This window comes from Vanessa cardui, chromosome 27 (genome assembly GCF_905220365.1).
Source record: "Vanessa cardui chromosome 27, ilVanCard2.1, whole genome shotgun sequence".
NCBI lineage: Eukaryota > Metazoa > Arthropoda > Insecta > Lepidoptera > Nymphalidae > Vanessa > Vanessa cardui.
The window spans coordinates 7,832,553-7,844,880 of NC_061149.1; the positions used below are offsets into that span (position 1 = coordinate 7,832,553).

At 37.0% G+C, this 12,328-nt stretch overlaps 2 protein-coding genes across 4 annotated transcripts in view; one reads left to right on the top strand and one right to left on the bottom strand.

Annotated features, from left to right (window-relative positions):
- LOC124541129 overlaps positions 1-6,080 on the top strand; it is a 45,354-nt gene extending 39,274 nt beyond the window's left edge. For all 3 annotated transcript variants that reach the window (XM_047118972.1, XM_047118971.1, XM_047118974.1), the window contains exons 9-16: positions 747-852; positions 1,319-1,400; positions 2,090-2,186; positions 2,580-3,002; positions 3,288-3,556; positions 3,620-3,701; positions 4,451-4,526; positions 4,775-6,080. In XM_047118972.1, the coding sequence (XP_046974928.1) occupies positions 747-852; positions 1,319-1,400; positions 2,090-2,186; positions 2,580-3,002; positions 3,288-3,556; positions 3,620-3,701; positions 4,451-4,526; positions 4,775-5,845 (2,206 nt within the window). In that variant the 3' untranslated portion in view covers positions 5,846-6,080. The remainder of the gene's footprint in view (positions 1-746; positions 853-1,318; positions 1,401-2,089; positions 2,187-2,579; positions 3,003-3,287; positions 3,557-3,619; positions 3,702-4,450; positions 4,527-4,774) is intronic.
- A 5,479-nt stretch (positions 6,081-11,559) lies between these two features.
- LOC124541141 overlaps positions 11,560-12,328 on the bottom strand; it is an 80,249-nt gene continuing 79,480 nt past the window's right edge. The window contains exon 10 of the mRNA XM_047118987.1: positions 11,560-11,965. Coding sequence (XP_046974943.1) covers positions 11,763-11,965 — 203 coding nt within the window. The 3' untranslated portion in view covers positions 11,560-11,762. The remainder of the gene's footprint in view (positions 11,966-12,328) is intronic.

The window sequence follows — 12,328 nt, forward strand, 5'->3', positions numbered from 1 at the left end:
CACGTAAAATATCTAAAATGTCCACGTCAAGTATCAATGACACCGTTTTTGACGTTATTTGTCTATGAAGTTTGTAAGAACAAATTTAGCTTTTATGTCTTAGTTAATAAGGCTTATATTTGGTTATAGGTTCTGTGTTATTGACTATTGTAGTTTCGAGTCAACAAGTGAGGTTGCCACGGTAACCGTATATAGGCTTTTTGTGTCAATGCCATTTGGCGAGTCGAAATTGTGTGACCTCGTGACCTGTGTACAGCAATTAAAGTTCACAAGCTTTTTCAGACCATAGTAATGACACATAATAGTACTAATAAAACCATTTGAAACAGTAGTTAATATTGAATTATTTAATTTTAAAACGATGTAATGATCTAAAAATGTCATGGTGGCTTTTACTGCTGAGCACGAGAATAATTATGAAAAAAAATAATTGAACGTAAAAAATCTAATCTGGTCTACTCCATAATTGCAAACCAAAATTTTTATATTTTCAGTTCACATAATAAAAATGGCAAACCTTTGATCTAAGTCCTTGAATTTTCGTGACGAGAACCTTAGAGTCTCTGCCATCACGATATTCCAATGTGGGTTGGTAGATAAATGTAATAGAACTTCATTGACAAATACATATATCCTCACGATGTTTTCTTTCATCGCCGATCATAAATCTGTAACCTGGACACCACTTATAAACCACTCAGTTACTTTGTATTTCCTCTCAAATAATAAATTACCATGAATTACAGCCACGAACGAAAGAAGATGTACTGGGAGCAGCTGGAATTGAGATGCAGGTCTCTCTATCGACCTCCCAGTGGACAGCCAGCTGTTGCAGCTGGAAGACCTGTACAGGTACTTTCATATTACTGTATATTTAAAAAACCCATCATAAGTAAGAAAAATACTTTTTAAACCTGAATATTTGTAAATATTGTAGTTTGAGCCTTACCCCTTGGACTATTTACACCCTAACACTATTTAGTTAATTGGAGGGGATAAAGGAATTAGTAGTAGTAATAGTAGTATTTTGGTATAGCTCTATTCAGTCACGAGGAAGGTTTTAACGTTGATACCTTAAAAAAAAAATGAATGCGTGTGTGTGTGAATGCTTGTCGTTACAAGATGTCTTGGTGTGTATGGAGTAAGGGTACAGACAGCAACAAAATACAAATTATATATTTTTTTTTATATTCAATCATTCATAGTGAATTCAATGTGCGTCTTCTTGAGTGAATATATATTTAAACAGGGATTAAATATTAAGTTAATCAATCATATTCACAGTAAGATTAACTCTCACGTGTGTCTATGGTTCCAGAACTCGTGCAGCTGTTGCACGCAGTGTCACCCGACGCAGCCGGCCTGGGACTTCAGCCTGCAGCACAGGTTTTGGGCGCCCGGTGAGTGGGGTTACTATCATTCAATAATTAAAAACATTTAGAGCCGAGATGGCCCAGCAGTTAGAACGCATGCATCTTAACTGATGATTGCGGGTTCAAACCCAGGCGAGCACCGCTGAATATTAATGTGCTAAATTTATGCTTATAATTCATCTCGTGCTTGGTGGTGAAATCTGCATGGAAAACATCGCGAGGAAAACCTGCATGTGTCTGATTAATATATCATAGAAATTCTGCCACAGTGTATTCCACCAATCCGCATTGGAAAAGCAAACCAGCAAAGGGAAATATATGGGTATATTTTATTGTAAAAGATACCAAAATTTATGTTTCCACATTTTGTCACAAAAACATTAAACATTAGGTTTAGGTTTAAAGAAGTTTATTTCCAAAAAGAACAAAGTTCGCTTACAAAGGAAATTTTAAAATTAATTACTACAATTAAGATATTACAAATAATAAACAGTAGTGTTATTAAACAAGATCAGTGAAATCATCTAATATAAGGGTTCTTAATCGTATTTTAAATATATTTAGAGATTTTGAATTTACAACACTTAGAGGCAAAGAGTTATACAGCTGTGCTCCTTCAAATGAAATAGTTTTAATGCCTACATTAAAAATGGTTTTGGTTTTATTTCCTAAATCCCAAACTTAAGAAAACGTTAATTAAAGTTCGTTTCTTGCAGGTCGCGTGGGGAACCTGTACTCCCCCACTCCTGGCTCCGGAGCTGGTCGTAAGGCGTCGCCGTGGAGCTGGTTGCCCTGGACACGTACGCAGCAAACGTGAGGCTACACTACACTTACCAACTTATTACACATCGACTCATTCAGAAACACTTAGTTTCAATTAGTCAGTGTACGGTCAGCAGAATAATTTTATAACCAGTGTTAATATTATTATTAATTTATTTTTTATTTTTTTATCAATTGTCTAAATGTTAAATAATTAATAAGCGTGTTATTATTGCAGTCTGTAGTATTTATTGAATGGAGTATAGTTAAAAATTGTTATTGGAGGCTAACGTAACTATTAATGTTGTATATACCTATTAAGTGTTTGAAGTTGTATCTGTCTTTTTCCTGTATTCTTGTTTTAAGTGTTATATTTCAAATACTGTGGTTTATCGATTAAATAAATAAATAAATAAATAAATAAATAAATAAATATATTTCCAGGTCTCGCTGCAGGATGAGTGGCGTTCCGCAGTCGGGTGACAGCGCGTACGGCTTTTGCGAGACTGAGCAGAACCAGAACCCGGGACAGTCCTACGACGAGCGCCCCTACCCGAGCAATTTCGATCAATTCCAACGCTCCCAGAATCCGTCCAACTTCTCCCAGCATTCCGCGAATTTCCCCCAGAATCCGGCGAACTTCCCCCAAACTTCCGCAAACTTCGTACAGAGTTCGGGAAACTTCTCCCAGAACGTAACGAACTTCCAGGGCCCGTTTCCGCAAGGGTCGAACTTCGTGCAGGGACCGAGTTTCCCCCCGGGAGGTTTCCAGGAGGGTTACGGGGAGGCAAGCGGGAGCTTCGACGCTCAGACCGGCGTGTGGGGTCCGCCGCCCCCCTACAGCCCGCAGGGGAGGACAGCCAGCAGGTACGCTTGTAGATCCCTGTTTCTCTCAGTAATTATAAAAAGTGATGTAACAATAACACTGACATAAAATCAAAAATCAAAAATCAAAATCAAAATAAACTTTATTCAAGTAGGCTTTTACAAGCACTTTTGAATCGTCATTTTACAATTAAGTGAAGCTACCACCGGTTCGGAAAGTAGATTCTACCGAGAAGAACCGGCAAGAAACTCAGTAGTTAATCTTTTTTAACATTTAAAAAAATACAAAGTCATGTTAATTAAATACAATTATTTCATAAATTCCAGACACCACCTCCACCACCAAGACCCCGCGGCGACCACACTGCTCCACCACCACCACATGGAGCACAGGAGTTCGATGCCGCTGCACGAACACTCGCTGGCGCTTCAGACGCACTCGTGCTCGCGCAGCTACCTGCCAGGCAACCTGCCAGGCCACCTGCCTGGCCACCTGGGCGGGCAGCTGGCAGGCAACCTGCCCGGGCACGTGGCGGGCGAGCGGCGGCTGGAGCTGGAACGCTTCAGCTCACTGCACCTGAAGACTGCCAGCAAAGGTGGCTCCCTCACTGACCTGGCCGACCCTGTACCCGAGCCGGGTCTAACCGGTCCGTTTCCAGTTTCAGAGCAGAGCGGCGACTCGTGCCCGAAGCAGGGGAAGGAGAACTTGGGGTTCCAGAATGATAAACATTCGCCGATGAGGTACGTGAGACGATTCGACTCTGCGCGGTTCAACCAGATCTTAGAGCTCGTGTTTGAAATGGAAATTTTGTATAGAGATCGATTTCTAATGACCGTGATCTAGTGTATGGCTCTACCCTCCGACTGAGGTCTCGTAGGGCTATGGCCCGAGGTACTGTTTTATGATGGTATATGGTCATCACCGCCAACCTTGGTAAATAAGATGTTATACCCCCAAGACTGTAGTTACACTGGCCAACTCACCATTAAAACTGGAACACAACAATACTGAGTACTGATGGCTGTAGGTTATCTGATGAGTGGGTAGTACCTACCGAGACAGGTTTGCACAGAGCTTTACCAACCACACGACACGTCATTTATTTTAAGGCTCCTTTAGGGTGACAATGACTATGCACTAAAGTAAAGTAAAAGCCTGTAAATTTCCCACTGCTGGGATAAGGCCTCTTCTCCTTTTGAGGAGAAAGTTTCTTCCAGTGCAGGTTGATGGAATGCATACATGACAGAATTTCTATGAAATTGCAGGTTCCACATGCAGGTTTCCTCACGATGTTTTCCTTCAACCCCGAGCATGAGATGAATTGTAAACACAATTAAGCACCTATATATAGTGGCGCTTGCCTGGGTTTGAACCCGAAGTCGTCGGTTAAGATGCACCGTTCTTACCACTGGGTCATTTCAGCTCTCTATGACCATGCACTAGGAAATGTTAATTAACTGTAAGGCCAGCTAACAGTGTTTGTGTGCAGGGCGTCGCTGTCGGCGTGCGCGCCGCCGCCCGCCGAGTCGGAAGTGTACTTCGCGGACGTGTCCAGCTGCTGCAACGTGAGTACCCGCCACCATCTGTATTAATATTATTAAAGTTAAAGTAACTCTGTCCGTCTGTCACAACCAAACCGCTGAACCGATTTTGATGAAATTTGGTTTGAACTCAAAAAAGGACATAGGCTACTTTTTTACCTGACACATGACAAGCAAACCCCTAAAACATGAGCGAAGTCGCGAGTGACTGCTAATCTAAAATAAGTAACATAAAAAAACAAACGCACACAAGTAACACACTGTCTCCGCAGGCGGACTGCTGCGCCAACGCGCCGGTGTCGGCGCTGGTGGGCACGATCGAGGCGCAGCCCGAGTCCACGTCGGAGTCCGACTCGGGCTCGCTGACGCCGAGCCGGCCGCCGCGCCCGCAGCCCCCGGGCTCCGCCAAGCGCCGCCCGCGCCCCGACAAGCTCGCCAAGCTCGACAAGCTGCGACAGGACTTCGGCGGCTCGCTGCGCCTCACCGGGCAGCAGATGGAACACCTGAACAGTTCCATGCGCATCGAGCGGATGAACGACTGCCGGGTCAGTGACCGGATGAACGATTCCCGAGTTAGTGACCGGATGAACGACTCCAGAATCAGTGACCGGATGACTGATGCCCGAATCAGCGACAGAATGAATGACTCCAGAGTCAGTGATCGAATAAACGACACCAGAATGATCGAGCGAATGAATGATTCAAGAATCAGCGACAGAATGAACGATTCCAGAATCAGTGAGCGCATGGCAGACATCAGGATGAGCGACAGGATGATCGATTCCAGAGAACGATTGAACGATTCCCGGATCGATCGAATGAATGAGTCGCGAGAGTCGAGAGACTCGAGGGACCGACTCAACGAGAGAGTCGAAAGAATGACTGAAAGGGATCGATTGAACGATTCCGATCGGATGATCGATCCGAGGATGGACCGAACGGCCGAATCCCGAGACCGGCTGACCGATCCTCGGGGCCTCAGCGAGAGGGAGCGGCTGGAGCGCCTCGGGGAGCGCGACCGGCCCGAGCGCGCCAGCGAGCGTCGCGGGCCGGCGCCGGCGCCCTGCCGCCCGCGCACGAGCCCGAAGCCCAAGGACTCCGCCCCCGCGCTGTCGCCGCTGTCTCCCGCCACCGAGGAGTCGCTCGTGTCGGACGAGGATCGCCGGCCGGAGACCGTGTACTCCAACGAACCGGAACCGGAGCGCCTGGCGCCGGACTCGCAGTACGAGCCAGTGCGGGAGGCCAAGGACGAGCTAAAGCTGAACCACCACCGCTGCTGCAGCGACACCAACACCATGGACTCCGGATGGCAGAGCGGCTCCGAGAAGCAAGTCACGGACTGACCGGCGCCGCGGCTGAAGGAGGTTGTGTGTGATTACGTTGCAATTTCAACTTATTTCATTTCGAATTGAATACAATGACGAAAACTGTACATCTCTTTGAAAATTAGGACTCTCATCCCCTCCACAGAGTACAATAATTGTAGTATACAACTCTAACGGCAAGCGGAAGAAGCGCGTGGCAACACTTACCGAGACACGAGATAAACACTGCTAACTATACTGCTATTATAATCTCAAGAACCAGGGTAAATGGTGCTCGACCATCAAGACCTTATATTTTAATTTGTCTATAACGGGACACTCGTAAATTCTCATCATTCAATCTCCCACCTGTAAAAAAAACAAAATTGTCTTTGATCTGTAACTAAAAATTGTGCCAATTAACGAGTTTATAAAAAAATGCGACCAAATTTATAACTACGGAATGTAATGATTCCTTTTATGAATTTCGAATTTAAGATTTTATAAAAAAATCGAATTCTAAATTTGAAATCGAACGAATTATAGAACGAAATAATTCGATCGGATCCATAATCGATCGAGTTTGTAATCAATGAGTCATCGAAATAATACTCTTATTTAATTAAGATTTTTTTTATTTCATAACTTCTTGCCTTTGAAAATTTTGAATTTTGTAAATATTTATGTCTTTATGAAATGATTAGAGATCATTCTTATTGCAAAAGGTCGTATGTAACACTGCCATTAAAATAATTCATCCAATCAATCAATCAAGTTTCAATAGTTTTAATGTTAGTTTAAAATATCGAAGATCTAAATTAATATTATAGAACACAAAATTAAATTAGTAATCGATTCGTAATCGATGTATATATCGATATATAGTCAAAATCGATATAAAAAATTACGTTTTTCAAGTAAATTACGTTACTTCATAATACTGAATCGTCATTTTCAAAAGGTAGTTTCTTATAAGAACAACCTATTTTAATATTTTGTATTGTATACATATGTACATACGACCTTTTACATACCGAATAACATCGAGTCATATTGACATCTCAAGTTCAATAGTTCCAAAGCCACAAATTAATAAAAATAAAAAGCTAATTCCTTAACATTTCGTTCTCACCAAACTTGGCAGCTCTGAGATCAAACGTTTCTTGCCTTTATATTTTCGCAACTATTATCTTCCAATAGAGCAATATATTTTGTAAATATTAATATTTTAAGAATTAGCTGTTCGTTAGACCCTTTAGTGGAATCAGTTCGGATTATCGTATAAAAAAAAATTGACGGTATTTTAATATTATAGAAACACTTAGGACACATCAGGGAGTATAAGTTTTTTTTTTATTTATTTGTATCACCAACCACCATTTAAACGTGGTGGAATGTTCTTCAATTAATCTCGCTCAATTATAATTAATAAAATTCCAAGTTATATAATGAAATAGCAACATTATTTTTTTATGCATTGCAACACTGATTTGATTTAATCTATGCTATCTTAAGTATTAATTTTGTATATGAATACTATAGTTCCTTGATTTGGCGCACAAAGTTAATCTGAACTGTTTTAAGTATTAATATTAGATGTATAAATTGAAACTACACGAAATTTAATTAAATCTTATTTAATGTCCGCCCGTTGAGAGAATGCCTTCCTATTAGACCCAAGTAAAAATTATGTGAATGAATAGTAAACATAATTACTCATTCTCTTACTATTTGCTACATCAACAAGTGTTATATACTCTATGGAGTTTTTAAGCCGATGTGATTATGGTTCATTCAGTGCTATTTTGAGGTTATGTCGTGACCAACAGACATGCGGACATATTCTCTCAGCGACAGGATTATAGTTGTAAAAATTCTACCATTACAGTTATTTTAAAAATTTAAGTAATTTTTTAATTGGCAGTACATTTGAACGTAATTATTGAATAGCAGTTTGATTGTTGTATATTTTAATATTTTGCCTTGTTCAATGCTATCAAAAACAATTTCCTTAAGTATTTTGAAAATATTGTCTAAGAACTTTTTAAAAAGAGTTTTATATTCTTGTATCTTCATTCGTTGCTATCGCTACCGACTGTACAAGTTGAATTTTGCAATTAAATTTTAAGCCATAACACACAAAGAGTGAGTTGAAATTTGCACACATTATTGGTACTTATAAGTACAGTCGGGGTAAGAAAAGGTTCGTCACCTTAAGATCTATTTTCGTGTGCTCAGTATGAGCGATAATCTGCTTTACCGATCGAGAATGACATTACGTCGCCATGATTTGTTGTTTAGATTCAAAAGGTACTAAGAGGTTAAGACTTGATAAAGGAATTAATTTTTGAAAACTGACGAAGGTTTTCTTACTCTGACTGTACATTATTGGTACCGAACTTAAGATTGAAATCGAAGTAAATAAACAGTTAAGTTAATACTTAAATTATGTTAAAAAATAAGTATACTAGGTTATATTTAATAGATATCAGTATTAAAAATGTGCGCAAAATTCAACTTAATCAATAATGAGGAATTGGTTTAATAACAGTTGTAAGGTCTGAACTAGACATGTGTAAATAACGTATAGTAAATAAAGCATAATGGCGCCTCCCGCCAAAATCACAATCATATGACTTTGACAGGCGACACGCTGTTTTCCTCCGTCTGTATTAGGAAACAGATTAATAATTACATTTATTATTTGATTATTAATCATTAAACATTACCGTTTAATTAATTTATCATTATTTAAATATGTAATTGTATATTTTTTGTAATTACTCTAAGACATTTAGATATTTTAAATAAAAGGTACGTAATGGATGTTTTACTATAATCAATATTTTTTGTTCTTCTTTTATAATGACTGATGACTTGATAATATAGAATACTCAGTTTAATTAACGGAACTGTTGACAATTAAAAAATCAATCTGTCAAACTTTGACAGCTCCATTTGACAGTTTTGTTTAATGATTATGCACGACATTGACGTAATAATCTGTACCTTTTTGGCACAGATAAGAGTGAAAAAAAAGATTATCCTAAGATGTCCATGAAGTACCGATCCTATTCATGTCTGTCCAGTTTTATACTTAGGAATTGAGATAACGACTTTGTGATGTGATTCTTTTCTCCGTATTTGTAATTTTCAGTGTTAGTTTCTTATATTGTTAGATTTATCTATAATGGTTCTATTAAAAGACTGAAATCTTCTGATTTTTTTTTTATTATTTATCCTGTTGTTATTTTACCTAGCTTATTTAGTCTGAGTGCTAATTTTTGATAGAAATATGCTGTATTCGTGGGCCGGGTTAGTGGGCTTTTCGACTGTAGAAAAAGTCCAATAAAAAGTTTTAAATAAACTATAACAGATTACTATTCAATGAAAATTGTCAGAATATGTTTCTTACCTTCTCCTTCAAATGGAGAGGGGGCCTTAGCCCAGCTGTGGGGAATTTACAGGCTGTTGATTTTTGAATTAATGAGATATTATTATTTTGTGATCCATTCAGTTAAAACTACAATTTAATCAGCTGATACTTTTCAGACGTAAAGAATATTAACATAAAATCACAGCAAAACCGACAGTATACAGTGTACAGAATATTTATGGCTAGTTAACAGGTAGTAATTGTGTATGTGCTTCTCCTAATGTCTTTGACTAGTAGTGATAAGAGAAGTATACTAGAGTGACATACTTTGCTGTTTCGTAAATTCAAATCGTTTGTAAAAAATACATTGGTAGAAAAAGCATATTATTCGATACAAGATTTTATACATAATAAAAAAGTGTGGAGTTGATACCTGTTGACTTCCAAAGATATATTAATTTAAATAATTGTATTTAACTAACATGACTTTGTATTTTTTAAATGTTGAAAAAGAGTAACTACTGATTTTCTTGCCGGTTCTTCTCGGTAGAATCTACTTTCCGAACCGGTGGTAGGTTCACTTAATTGTAAAATGAGGATTCAAAAGTGCTTGTAAAAGCCTACTTGATTAAAGTTTATTATGATTTTGAAGAAGTATACAATTATTATACTGTAACATATCCTTGGTTCATATATATTACAAATATGTTACAAAGATATCAAATTACAGATACATTGCAGACTGAAAAGGACTGAAAAAGTATTGACGCATTTGAAATGTATTATAAAATAATGTTTTTTACATAATCATGTTGAAAATAAAACTTCACTTAGTAGATTTAAGTTTTTTATTAATCTTAAAATGTAATTCTATTAAAATAGTTATTTTTCCACAAATATGGAAGTTATTGAAGCACCACTGGGTTTAATGAACACTTAGTATTTTATTATGTTAGGTATCATTTTATTTTGTTCGTTGATCATTATTTTAAACATTTTACATACTTTAAATAAATACAAAAATGTTGGTAATTAGGGATTAATAAACAAAAATGACAGTTTAATATTATCTGTAATTCCGTTACCACAAAATAAACGTCAAATATATCATCATAATAGATTTCGTTAAAAATTTAAATTCGATAATTAAAATTTCGGCCTTAAAGAAAAGAAAAAGAACTAAATTTATTTGACTTGTTTCATTAACGCCACAATTAAGAATGTATTTATGTATTCAACCAAGAGGCGTATAATAGGCAGTATAATAACATCATAAGTTATCTGTTTTTTTGCGTGAAAGAGATAGAAAACATATTCGACATTTATGAAAGCACTCGTTAAAAAGAGATGATAATACATTTGTCTACAACCTTGTAAATAAGTGAAATGTCATTGGTTAGTTTACTTTTGAAGGGTGTGACAGTTACTACAGATAATATTACATAGATGTCAGTTTGGAATATGACAGATTCGTTGCTGATAATTATTGGAAGGATATAACAATATTCGTTATTCAGCGGTGTAATTGTGTAAAAATACTTATTTTTACTGGTAATAAAGTTGAATTAAATTAAAAAAAAAAAAACTAACGACACTTTTTTTGTAAGATTTATCAATCTAATTATTGTACGAATTACATCGTCTGCGAAAACTAATAAAAAATGGTAGAATTTATTCACACTATTTTTCTTTATTATTAAAAAAAAACATATTATTAAAGACTAGTGGACTTAAATGCGTTAGCATTATTATACTAAGTTAAAAAGGCACTTAATTTAGATTAATTAAAATCACTTTACTTACAAACTAAATTTTGTCTCGAGAAATTTTTGACACGTAGTATTACCTAGACGTTTTCAAATAATGACGTAATGCCAATCAATACATGAACTATAAATTTTGTTTACGGGGTCAAAATAAAACAATGCCGTCGAATCTATGGAACAGAGAGATCGGGAGTGAGATTCTGTAAGAATTCACTTCGTATCTCATTCGTGAAATGTTGACAGCTGACTTGTGTTACGCCATTGTGATACGAGTATTATAATTGTCAATTTCCCATATCGTTTTTGACATTTCACGATCATTTGGTGTATAAGTATGGTACGACACAACTTAGATGTAGCATCAGCAAAATTCGTAAACCGATCACATCCGAATAAAAATAGCGTACTTACGCTATCCCAAATTATCATTATTTATTTCTTATGTGAATATGATCTTTACGCAAACGTAATTACATGTAATATCATATGACCTAATATATTCGTCAATTTGACACCTTTCTCGGCTTGAACTGACGCGATAATCTATAGCGACGAATAGCGTCGAACGGTGCGATTGGGAGCTATTTCTATTGGTTGTTTAAAGTAATCGTTTTTATTGAATTTTACGATGCTACGTCTAAACTGTGCCATACTATATGTTCCTTCTTACAGAATATACAGTACTTAACCGCCCGCTTCATAATATTTATAAGTAAGACCATAATAAGAGGATAAACTAAGAAAAATAGCGAAAATATTTATGGTTAACCCGAAAATACCTTATCGACCTTCACTGGTCTATTAGACCACAGTACTACTTGTACAAATTAATTATTACACTAATTAGAAGCAGCACACAGCTGTATGTTTGCATGTTGCTGAGGTTGGAAACTAGTTCTTCTGTATATACTAGTTTGGTGTCCTGTGTCTGCTCTGAGACGGTCGCTGGTGAACCTTCTTTGTCACCAAGGAGTTGATTACCGACTTTCAAATTCTTCAGTAACGTCAGGACATCCTCTGTAAAAGATAAGATAGGATTAGTTGAGATATCTAGCAAGTAGATACATAAATTATGTCTGAACTGAGCATCTTTTCGAAAAATGTTTCTTTAAAAATTGGATAAGAACTTTCATTTGCTTTTAAGCAGAAGTCTAGAAATACTGATGTCTAGCTTCCATAAATACGGTTTATATATTATGTATTATTATATCTCTGATGATTTTTTATTTATTTATCTTTAAATAATAAATAACTAATATTGGAAAAGGCGATATAAAACAAATTTATACAGACTTGTATTGGGTATACGATGTCTGTATAAATTTCACCCCATAAGGTTAAGCGTTTTCAAAAAGCTGTCTTTAACTCATAATCCGAATC